We start from the raw sequence: 12269 nt of genomic DNA on the forward strand, positions 1-12269 counted from the left end.
ACATCTTTGGGTTGTGGGGGTGAGACCCACGCAGACACTGGGAGAATGTGCAAACTCCACACAGACAGTGACCTGGAGCAAGGATCAAACCCAGCACCATGAGGCAGCAGTGCTAACCACTGTGCCACCCTTATATTTTTGGCCACTGACTTTGAATAAGTAACAAATCTATATTGGTTTCCTTTTACAGGACCACCATTTTCCATTCCCAAACTTGTAATTGAGGATCTGTATGGTGAGTATGTTGATTTAAAGGGTTTTGCCAAAATGAAAAAATGTATACAAATCACAATACCGTGTCTTACGCTAGTTAGATGAAAATGTGAGAACCTCTTCTGGAGATCATCCTGGTAATAGGTAAAACATTTTGTCAAGCACAATTTTAAACTAAACTTCCAAGACGAGCCCTTTTAAGGCCTAAACCTCCCCTTAACTACACACATATGAGGGGCTGGTTTAGCACACTCGGCTAAATCGCTGGCTTTTAAAGCAGACCAAGCAGGCCAGCAGCACGGTTCGATTCCCGTACCAGCCTCCCCGGACAGGCGCCGGAATGTGGCGACGAGGGGCTTTTCACAGTAACTTCATTGAAGCCTACTTGTGACAAAATGCGATTTTCATTTCATTTCATTTCATATGAGAAGGCAGCACTCAATATCCAATGCAGCACTTCCCTCATGCAATAGAGAGACAGCAGGAAATCAGAGTGAATTACACTTTATCTCTTTTGCCCTGGTGCAACCACTCCTCGGGACAACCCATTGTCCAATCTACCATTTTGATTTAATATACTCAGGAATAGGAATTCCGGTGGCGACCATGGAGTGAGTGGTCTTACATTTGGTGGCTCCCGCTTGTGGTCGTTTTTTCGGACCTTTTCCCCGACTAACAGGTGGATGTGAGGCGGAATATAGGTGAAGACGAGTGAGAGGAAAAGATTTACCCTCTAGTGTATGGAGCTGAGGCCCAGAAGCGGTCGAAAAAGACGGGATCAGTCGTTTGGAGCTGGTGCGGTGCCTGCAATGCACGTGGAGGTGGCGGAGAGACAGGGGCCGACCCTGCCGGCTCCGTGTTCAACGGACCAGCTGGTGAGCTTCTTGATGTGTTGGGTAGGCTGGGACTATGTGGACTGCGTCTGATGCAGTGTAGAGAGAGACAGGCTCCCAACACTTGATGAGATGCAACACGATTTTATTTAACATCTAACTATATTACATGCTTAACTGTGGGTTGATACTATGCTGATTTGACTGGAGACCTGAGGCTAGCCTGACCAGACTAACTGAATACCACATGGTGTTTGCACTGGCTACTGTTCACGAGCTCTGACTGTCTCCGAGGTTGGATCCCAAGAGAGCGGGAAAACTGTCGCCCTCTGGCTTTATAGTGGTCGTGCTCTGTCTGGTGATTGGCTGCTGTGTTCTGTGTGCTCGCTGGTCATCCTGTGTGTCAATCACTGCCTGTCTGCACCATCATATACATGGATGTATATTATGACATCTCCCCCCCTTTTTTTTAATGTTTGTGTTCAGGTAATAAATATTGAGGTTCGTGTGCGTGAAGATGTGTATAGGTACTTGACTATACACAGAATATGCCAACTTATATACATGGGAAGGCGTTGCTAGTGTAGAGATAGGGCAGATAAAGCATTAAAAAGCAATATGTACAGATGTCAAAACGATGAGATAACAAGGTTATCCAACATTCAGTCTATAAGTTTAGTCTCTGTGGCGGGCGACGAGTTCTGGTTGACCGCCTCAAAGGTGGATCAGGGGCTGCCTGCATTTGGACAGGCGGGACTGCCTCCAATGCGGTGGTCACAGAGGTCGGTAGGATAGCTGGCAGATTGGTGGCCTCGTGGCAGGGCACGTCTGGAGGAAGCAGTGTGCGAGGTGGGACGTCACGGTCGGGTGGCGGGCGTGGAAGTCTTCGCAGTGCCTGCCTGTTGCGGCGGAGGAAAGAGCCATCATCCATGCGAACGAGGAATGATCTCGGGGCCACTTACTTGACCGTCGCAGCTGTGGCGGACCAGCCACCGTCAGGCAGCTGTACACGAACTCGATCAGCTGGATCAGCTCGGGGAGATCTGTGGCATGGGCGTCGTATGCTAATTTATATTGGGCCCGAGACTGCTGCATTTTCTGTATGACCGTGAAGTTGTCAAGGTCTGGAATGTGGATAGCTGGAACCGTCTTTCGCAGTTTGCGGTTCATAAGAAGCTCCGCTGGAGACAACCCAGTGGACAGTGGGGTCGCTCTGTGTGCCAATAGCGCCAGGTTAAAATCGGAGCCTGAGTCTGCAGCCTTACATAATAATCTTTTGACGATGTGGACCCCTTTTTCAGCCTTCCTATTTTACTGTGGGTATTGGGGGCTGGATGTGACATGCCGAAAGTTGTATCGCTGGGCAAAATCTGACCACTCCTGGCTGAAGAAACAGGGGCCGTTGTCACTCATCACCGTGAGTGGTATCCCATGTCTGGCAAAGGTTTCCTTGCATGCCTTGATCACCCCCGCCGACGTGAGGTCAGACATCTCACCACTTCAGGGTAATTGGAAAAGTAGTCTCCCAGGAGGACATACTCACACCCCTTGGCATGGAACAGGTCAACACCGACTTTGGACAAGGGGGAGGTCACTATCTTATGTTGCTGTAGAGTTTCTTTAGGCTGAGCCGGCTGATATTTTTGACACGTGGGGCAATTGAGGACCGTGTTGGCGACGTCCTGTCTGATGCCCGGCCAGTAGACTGCCTCCCGAGCTCGATGTCGACATTTCTTGACTCCCCCCCCCCCCCCCCCCCCCCCCCCCAGGTGACCCTCGTGGATTTGGCCGAGCACCACATCTCGCATGCTCTGTGGGATCACAATTCTGTTAAGCTTCATGAGGATGCCGTCTATCACTGTCAGATCGTCCTTGACATTGTAAAACTGGGGACACTGTCCCTTCTGCCAGCCATGCATGAGGTGCTGCATCACCCGCTGGAGCAGAGGTGCCTGGCTGTTTCCTCACGAATTTGAGTGACTCTCTCATCAGAGGCCGGGAAGTTGGAGGCACAGAATTGCACCTGCGCGTCTATTTGACATACTATGTCAATCTGCTCACACGGTGTGGTGATAGACCTGGAAAGTGCATCTGCAACAATGAGCTCTTTGCCCGGGGTGTAAACCAGGTCAAGATCGTTCCGGCGTAGCTTTAGAAGGATGCGTTGTAACCGTGGCGTCATGTCATTGAGGTCATTTTGGATGATGTGAACCAATGGCCTGTGGTTCGTCTCAACCGTGGATTTAGGGAGGCCATACACATAGTCGTGGAACTTGTCGCTTCCCGTAAGGAGGCCTAGGCATTCCTTCTCAATCTGAGCGTACCATTGCTCAGTGGGCGTCATGGCTTTAGAGGCATATGCAACTGGGGCCCAGGAGGAGGAGTCATCCCGTTGGAGGAGCACCGCCGCAATACCATCCTGGCTCGCATCAGTGGATATTTTTGTCTCCTTGGCGGGGTCGAAAAACGCCAGCACCGGGGCTTTGGTGAGTTTTGCCCTCAGTTCATGCCATTCTTTCTCATGAGCGGGTAGCCACTGGAAATCCGGCAATTTTCTGACGAGATGGCGTGTGGGACGCCATGTTGGGAATGAACTTCCCAAGGATGTTGACCATCCCTAGAAAGCGGAGGACGGCCTTCTTGTCCTCTGGGGTCTTCATGACATTGATCGCCGAAACCTTGGCAGCATCCGGCTGCACGCCTTGCTGCGAATTTGATTTCTGATTGCCCGAATGAGCATTTGGCTCTATTGAGTCGGAGGCCATGCTCGTAGATCCTGTGGAACACCCGCTTGAGGCGATCGATGTGTTCTTGAGGAGTTGTGAACCAGATTATGACATCGTCGACGTACACTCGGACCCCCTCGATGCCCTCCATCATTTGTTCCATTATGTGGTGAAACACCTCTGAGGCAGAGATGATGCCAAAGGGCATTCGGTTGTAGCAGTAGCGACCGAACGGGGTATTGAATATGCACAGCTTGCGACTGGACGCATCCAGCTGTATTTGCCAGAACCCCTTGGAGGCGTCCAGCTTCGTGAAGAATTTGGCATGAGCCATCTCGCTGGTTAACTCTTCTTGTTTTGGTATCGGGTAATGTTCCCTCATGATGTTGCGGTTTAAATCTTTGGGGTCGATACAGATTCGAAGCTCCCCTGACGGCTTCTTGACGCAGACCATGGAGCTAACCCAGTCCGTGGGTTCCGTGACCTTTGATATGACGCCCTGGTCCTGAAGGTCTTGCAACTGCTTCTTGAGGCTGTCCTTGAGGGGCGCCGGCACCCGACGCGGTGCGTGAACCACAGGGGTGGCGTTCGGTTTCCTCAAGATTTTGTATCGGTATGGGAGTGTGCCCGTACCTTCAAACACGCAATGGTATTGCGCTATGATGTCATCAATTTGAGCCTGGAAGTTTTCATCAGGTGAGGTCGTCGCCTGTGAGGATGACATGGTGTGGACTCGTTGAACCAGGTTCAGGTGTTTGCAGGCCCGAGCACCGATCAGATAAGCTCTGTAAGGTCCTACGATCTCAAATCACAGCGTCGCTTTCAATTACCTATTGGATACTCCAAGTTGGCACGAGCCACTGGCAGCAATGGCATTGCCATTGTAGTCGAGGAGCTGGCAGGCCGGTGGAAGAATGCTTGGTCTGACGCGGATGGTGTCGAGGTCAGATTTTGAAATGAGGTTCGCTGAAGCGCCGGTGTCCAGCTTGAAACGGATGCGAGCCTTGTTCACTGTAAGGATAGCATACCACTCGTCGTCCGGATCAACACTCAGGATTGGGAGGTGTTTCACCATCTTTGAGAGGCAGTGCATGCTTTGTAATGATGCCCGGAATGGGGATTTGAGGCACTCGGCGTCAGGATCTGGTGGGCTGTTGGGGTCGGAGTCTGTCACGGCCTGCTGTACCGAACGGACGCTTCGGCACCGTGGCTGGGATCGCAGGATGCTGGACAGTGGAGCAGATCTGCAACGGGCTGCGTAGTGGCCAAGCTTACCACACTGGAGACAGTGTTGTGATTTTGCCGGACATTGCCATTTTAAATGGGCGGAGCCACAAATTGGACACGTCATGAAGCCGACATCAGCACATTCCGTGCGCCAACGCACATGCGCAGTGCGGTCAAATGATGTACGCACCTGCGCAGGCTGGTCGTCAGTCTCGCCGTCCCCTCGGTCGTGGCGCATATGTGCTGGAGCCCTGGAAATAAGTGCGAAATGGCCACTCTCATCAGGACTCAGGCCCTGCATTTGTGTGATGACCTGCACCCGTTCTGCCTCGTTGGGATTTAGCTTTGCCGTTTCTGCCGCTCTGATGTGGGAGTACCGGTTGTTAGCATGCTCGTGGAGAATGCACATTTCGATGGCGATGATGAGGATGAGCTGCTTGACTTTCAGGAGCTGCTGGCGAAGGGAATCGGAGTGGACCCCGAAAACGATCTGATCCCAGATCATGGAATCAGTTGTTGAGTCATAGTTGCATGACTGCGCAAGAATGCGGAGATGGATCAAAAAGGACTGAAAAGGTTCATCCTTACCCTGAAGCCTCTGCTGGAATACGTACCGTTCAAAGCTCTCATTCACCTCCATGTCGCAGTGGCTGTCGAACTTCAGCAGGACTGTTTTAAATTTCGTCTTGTCTTCACCTTCAGCGAATGTAAGGGAATTGTAGATGTGGATAGCGTGGTCACCGGCTGTAGAAAGGAATAATGCGATCTTCCTGGCATCTGATGCGGCCTCGAGGTCGGTGGCTTCAAGATAGAGTTGGAACTTCTGTTTGAAAATCTTCCAGTTTGCACCGAGGTTGCCGGCGATGTGGAGCTGCGGAGGAGGGCGGACACTGTGCATGTTACCGGATGGCTGATTGCTGGTCAATGCAAATTACCTCAAGGTGAGTCCGTCAATTCTCAGCATCCAGACCTGGTACCATGATGTGTTGGGTAGGCTGGGTCTATGTGGACTGCGTTTGATGCAGTGTAGAGAGAGACAGACTTCCAACACTTGATGAGATGCAACACAATTATTTAACATCTAACTATATTACATGCTTAACTGTGGGTTGACACTATGCTGATTTGACTGGAGGCCTGAGGCTAGCCTGACCAGACAACTGGCTACCACATGGTGTTTGCACTGGCTGCTGTTCACGAGCTCTGACTGTCTCCGAGGCTGGATCCCAAGAGAGCGGGAAAACTGGTGCCCTCTGGCTTTATAGTGGTCATGCTCTGTCTGGTGATTGGCTGCTGTGTTCTGTGTGCTCACTGGTCATCCTGTGTGTCAATCACTGCCTGTCTGCACTCCTTCATATATATGGATGTATATTATGACACTTCTTGAATGACAAGTTCACCCAGCAACGCAAGGAGGACTTGGCCCAGGCGGTGGATTCGATCAAGGTGGTGGTCGACCGCTTTGAGACAAAGCTGGCGGCCCAGGGTCAGGCGATCTAATAGATGGAGGAGGTGGTTGGGGAACATGAAGAACACCTTTTTTAAAAATAATTTTTGTTCAGATTTTCGAAAAATATCAAAAACAGAAAACAACAACACGAAAACAGTATTAACAACCAAAAAAAAAGGAGAAAGAACCGACTCCTCCACCCCCCCCACCCCCCCAACCAGCAACTACAAAACAAAGTAATAGGTAAGCACCCGGCATATTCAATAAACACATGTACACATTTCTCCCCTCCCCCCATCCCCTCCCCCTCCCTCCCCAGGGTTGCTGCTGCTGCCGGCATATTTTCCTACCGTTCTGCCAGGAAGTCAAGGAAAGGCTGCCACCGCCTAAAAAACACCTGTACTGATCCCCTCAAGGCAAATTTCACCCTCTCCAATTTGATGAACCCCGCCATATCATTGATCCAGGCCTCCACGCTTGGGGGCCTCGCATCCTTCCATTGAAGCAAAATCCTTCGCCGGGCTACTAGGGACGCAAAGACCAGAACACCGGCCTCTTTCGCCTCCACTCCCGGCTCCACTGCAACCCCAAAAATTGTGAGTCCCCAGACTGGCTTGACCCTGGATCCTACCACCCTCGACACCGTCCTTGCTACCCCCTTCCAAAATTCCCCCAGCGCTGGGCATGCCCAGAACATATGGGCATGGTTTGCTGGGCTCCCCGAGCATCTAGCACACCTGTCTTCGCCCCTGAAAAACCTACTCATCCTCGTCCCGGTCACGTGGGCCCTATGTTGCACCTTGAACTGTATGAGGCTAAGCCTTGCACTCTTTCCAGGGCATCCGCCCACGTCCCCTCCTCAATCTCCTCGCCCAGCTCCTCTTCCCATTTACCCTTCAGCTCCTCCACCGAGGCCTCGTCTACCTCCTGCATGACGTGGTACACGTCCGAAATCCTCCCTCCTCCAACCCACACCCCTGAGAGCACCCTGTCCCGTACCCCACGTGGGGGCAGCAGAGGGAACCCCTCCACCTGCCGCCTGGCAAACGCCCTAACCTGCATGTACCTAAACATGTTCCCCGGCGGGAGCCCAAACTTCCCCTCTAACTCACCCAGGCTCGCAAACCTCCCATCTACAAACAGGTCCCTCAACCTCCTAATACATACCCTGTGCCAGCCAAGAAACCCGCCATCGATGCTCCCTGGTACGAACCGGTGGTTCCCCCGTATCGGGGACTCCATCGAGCCCCCCACCTTCCCCCATGCCGTCTCCATTGCCCCCAGATTTTGAGGGTAGCCGCCACCACCGGGCTCGTGGTATACCTCATTGGAGGGAGCGGAAACGGCGCCGTTACCAGCGCCTCTAGGCTCGTGTCCACACTGGACACCATCTCCATTCTCTTCCATGCTGCCCCTTTCCCATCCATTACCCACTTACGCACCATCGCTGCGTTGGCAGCCCAACAGTACCCACAGAGGTTGGGCAGCGCCAGCCCCCCCCCCTATCCCTGCCCCGCTCCAAAAACACCCTTCTCACCATCGGAGTCCCATGCGCCCATACAAATCCCGTAATACTCCTGTTGACCCTCCTAAAAACGGCCTTCAGGATAGAATGGGGAGGCACTGGAACAGAAACAAAAACCTCGGCAGCACCGTCATCTTGACTGACTGCACCCTGCCCGTCAGCGACAGCAGCAACATGTCCCATCTTTTAAACTCCCCCTCCATTTGCTCCACCAGCCTAGTGAGGTTAAGTTTGTGTAGGGCCCCCCAGCTCCTAGCCACCAGGACTCCCAGGTACCTAAAGCTCCTCCCTGCCCTTTTCAGTGGGAGCCTACCAATCCCCTCCTCCTGATCCCCCGGGTACACGACGAATAGCTACTCTTACCCAGGTTGAGCTTGTACCCTGAAAAACCCCCAGATTCCCTAAGAACCTTCATCACCTACGGCATTCCCCCCACTGGGTCCGCCACATATAACAGCAAGTCATCTGCGTAAAGTGACACTCGGTGCTCCTCCCCACCCCGCACCAGACCCCTCAAATTCCTCGACTCCCTCAACGCCATGGCCAGGGGCTCAATTGCCAACGCAAAGAACAAGGGGGACAGGGAACACCCCTGTCTCGCCCCCCGGTACAACCGAAAGTACTCCGATCTCCTCCTATTCGTGGCTACGCTCGCCATCGGGGCCTAATTTAACAGCCTCACCCAACTGACAAACCCCTCCCTGAACCCAAACCTTTCCAGCACTTCCCACAAGTACCCCCACTCAACCCTATCAAAGGCCTTCTCCGCGTCTAATGCTACCACTATCTCCGCCTCCCCTTCTACCGCTGGCATCATTATAACACTCATATTGGTGTTCAGCTGCCTCCCCTTCACAAACCCCGTCTGGTCCTCATGAATGACCCCCGGCACACAGTCCTCTATCCTTGTGGCCAAGATCTTCACCAACAATTTGGCATCCACATTTAACAGCGAGATTGGCCTATATGATCCACACTGCAGGGGGTCCTTGTCCCGTTTAAGGATCAAGGAAATCAGCGCCTGTGACATAGTCAGGGGCAAAGCCCCCCCCTCCCTTGCCTCGTTAAAGGTCCTAACGAACAGGGGGCCCAACAGGTCTGCCTACATTTTGTAAAATTCGACCGGGAACCCATCCGGCCCCGGCTCCTTCCCCGACTGCATGCTGCTTATTCCAGTAACCAGCTCAATCGGCGCCCCCAGCCCCTCCACCTGCCCCTCCTCCACCTTTGGAAATCTCAGCCTGTCCAAAAAGCGCCCCCCCCCTCCCCCCACTGGGGGCTTGGACTGGTACAATTCCCCATAAAAGTCCCTGAAGACCCCATTATCGTCCACCCCCCTTCGCACCACATTTCCTCCCCTATCCTTCACTCTGCCACTCTCTCTGGCTGCGTCCCGCTTACGGAGCTGATGTGCCAGCATCCTACTCGCCTTTTCCCCATATTCGTACACCGCTCCCTGTGCCTTCCTCCACTGAGCTTCCGCCTTTCTGGTAGTGAGCAAGTCGAACTCGGCCTGAAGGTTACGCCGCTCCCTCAGCAATCCCTCCTCTGGAGCCTCCGCGTATCTCCTGTCCACCCTCACCATCTCCCCCACCAACCTCTCCCTCTCTCTTTGCTCTCCCCTCTCCCTATGGGCTCGGATGGAAATCAACTCCCCTCTAATCACCGCCTTCAATGCCTCCCAAACCGTTCCCACTCGGACCTCCCCATTATCATTGGCCTCTAAGTACCTCTTGATACACCCCCGAACCCGCCCGCCCACCTCCTCATCTGCCAGCAGCACCGCCTCCAGGCGCCAGAGCGGGCGCTGGTCCCTCTCCTCCCCCAGCTCAAGGTCTACCCAGTGCGGGGCATGATCCGAAATGACTATGGCCGAATACTCGGCATCCTCCACCCTCGAAATCAGCCCCCTGCTCAGAACAAAAAAATCGATCCGGGAATAGGCTTTATGCACGTGGGAGAAAAATGAATACTCCCTGGCCCTTGGCCTCGCGAACCTCCAAGGATCCACCCCTCCCATCTGATCCATAAAACCCCTCAACACCTTAGCTGCCGCGGGTCTCCTGCCCGTCCTGGACATGGATCGATCCAATGGGGGATCCAGCATTGTACTAAAGTCCCCCCCCAATATCAGGCCCCCCGTCTCCAGATCCGGAATGCTGCCCAACATGCGCCGCATAAAACCCGCATCGTCCCAGTTTGGGGCATAGACATTCACCAGCACCACCCGCTCCCCTTGCAACTTGCCGCTCACCATCACATACCTCCCTCCACTGTCAGCCACCACCTTTGAACGCCTCAAGCGACACCCTTTTTCCCACCAGGATCGCCACCCCCCGATTTTTTGCATCCAGCCCCGAATTAAACACTTGGCCTACCCAGCCCTTCCTCAGTCTAACCTGGCCCGCCACCTTCAGGTGCATCTCCTGGAGCACAGCCACGTCCGCCTTCAGCAGCGTAAACACCCGGGACTGTTTGACTGGCCCATTCAACCCCCTCACATTCCAAGTTATCAGCCGGATCAGAGGGTCCCTGCCCCCCTCCCCTGCCGACTAACCATAACCCATCCCCTGCCCGCCCCAGGCCAGCGCCCCCCGCTCGGCCCGTTCCCCACGGCGGCAAACGCCCACCCTGGCCCCCCCTGCATACCCCAGCTCCTTCCTGGCCATTTCAGCGGCAACCCGGTACCCCCCCCCCCCCGCCGCCGCCTCAGGCTAGGACCCCTCCCAGCCGCGTTACTCCCTCCATAGCACTCCCGTGAGCCAACTTCTGTTGACCCCGGTGGCTCCTGCCACACCTCCGACCCCTCCCAACTTGGGGCTACTTCTCCTCCCCCATACCCATCAGCAGACCCTCCTCTTCCCCCTCCCGCTCTCTCAGCTCCGACCCCGCCCCCAGACACCCTCAGCGCGGGAAACAAAAGAAAAGCCCGCGCTTTCGCCCTGCTCGACCCCGCCTCCTCGAGGGTAGACCCCCTTGTCAGCCCCCACCATCAGCTCCCCACACTCCAAGTCTACCCCCCAACTCGAGCCCATCCACCGAACCCACGCAAAAAAGACAGCGCCCCACCCGCCCTAGAAACAACACACAACCAGCTTAAAACAGCATGAAACAGAGAACCCCCACCAAAAGTTAACACAGTTATTTACAAACCCCTGACCCTCAGTTAGAGTCCAACTTCTCGGCCTGCACAAAGGCCCACGCCTCCTCCGGGGACTCAAAATAAAAGTGCCGGTCCTTGTAGGTGACCCACAGACGCACCGCTGTAACATGCCAAACTCCACACTCTTTCTGTGGAGCACCACCTTCGTCAGGTTGTACCCGGCCCTCCGCTTAGCCACCTCTGCACTCCAGTCCTGGTAGAGCCGCACTACCATGTTCTCCCACCTGCTACTCCGCTCCTTCTTGGCCCACCGAAGCACGCACTCTCGGTCAACGAACCGGTGGAACCGCACCAGCACCGCCCGTGGTGGCTCATTCGGCTTGGGCCTCCTGGCCAGTATTCTGTGGGCCCCCTCCAGCTCCAGGGGCCCCTGGAAGGACCCAGCTCCCATCAGCGAGTTCAGCAAGACGACCACATAGGCCCCCAGGTCTGACCCCTCCAGCTCCTCCGTGAGGCCCAGGAGCCGCAGATTTTTCCGCCTCAACCGGTTCTCCATCTCCTCGAACCGCTCCTGCCACTTCTTATGGAGCGCCTCATGCATCTCCACCTTTACTGCGTGCGCCGCGGCCTCATCCTCTCTTTCGGAGGCTTTGTTGTCGGAGCTCCCAGATCTCCACCCCCTAGTCTGTCTGCGTCGCCAGCAGCTTGTCCGTATTAGCCTTCAGCGAGTCTAGCAGCTCCACTTTTAGCTCCTGAAAACAGCGCTGGAGAGTCTCCTGCTGCTCCTGCGCCCACTGCCTCCATTCCTCGAGGCCTCCGCCGGCCGCCATCTTAGTTTTCTTCCCCCGCTTTTTCTTAGGCGCTGCCACCGCTATTTTGCTAGTCCCACTCCAGGTCTGGACCATAGAATACTGGGGATCCGCTGCTGACACCTTCCCACGTCGGGAACCATTGATCAAGTACCGCTGGGGGCCCCTAAAAGAGCCCAAAAGTCCGTTCCTGGCGGGAGCTGCCGAACGTGCGGCTTAGTTCCGCATAGCCGCAACCGGAAGTGAGAACATAAGGAACACTTTGTCTCGATGACAGTGAAGGTGGGGCTGAATAGCAGAAGCAGCTTCAGGGAAAGGCCGAGGACCTAGAGAACTGGTCACGCAGGCAGAATCTAAGGATCGTTGGCTGCCGGAGGGGAGTG

General features: G+C 54.6%; 1 protein-coding gene across 3 annotated transcripts in view; it reads left to right on the top strand.

Moving 5' to 3' along the window:
* The window catches only part of LOC119965946 (probable thiopurine S-methyltransferase), a 106303-nt gene that overhangs the window by 81721 nt on the left and 12313 nt on the right, over positions 1 to 12269 (top strand). For 2 of the 3 annotated variants that reach the window (XM_038796981.1, XM_038796983.1), the window contains exon 8: positions 191 to 235. The exons of the other annotated variant lie outside the window; for it this stretch is intronic. In XM_038796981.1, the coding sequence (XP_038652909.1) occupies positions 191 to 235 (45 nt within the window). The remainder of the gene's footprint in view (positions 1 to 190; positions 236 to 12269) is intronic. 3 annotated transcript variants of the gene reach the window in all.

This window comes from Scyliorhinus canicula, chromosome 5 (assembly GCF_902713615.1).
Source record: "Scyliorhinus canicula chromosome 5, sScyCan1.1, whole genome shotgun sequence".
In the NCBI taxonomy this organism is placed as follows: Eukaryota; Metazoa; Chordata; class Chondrichthyes; order Carcharhiniformes; family Scyliorhinidae; genus Scyliorhinus; species Scyliorhinus canicula.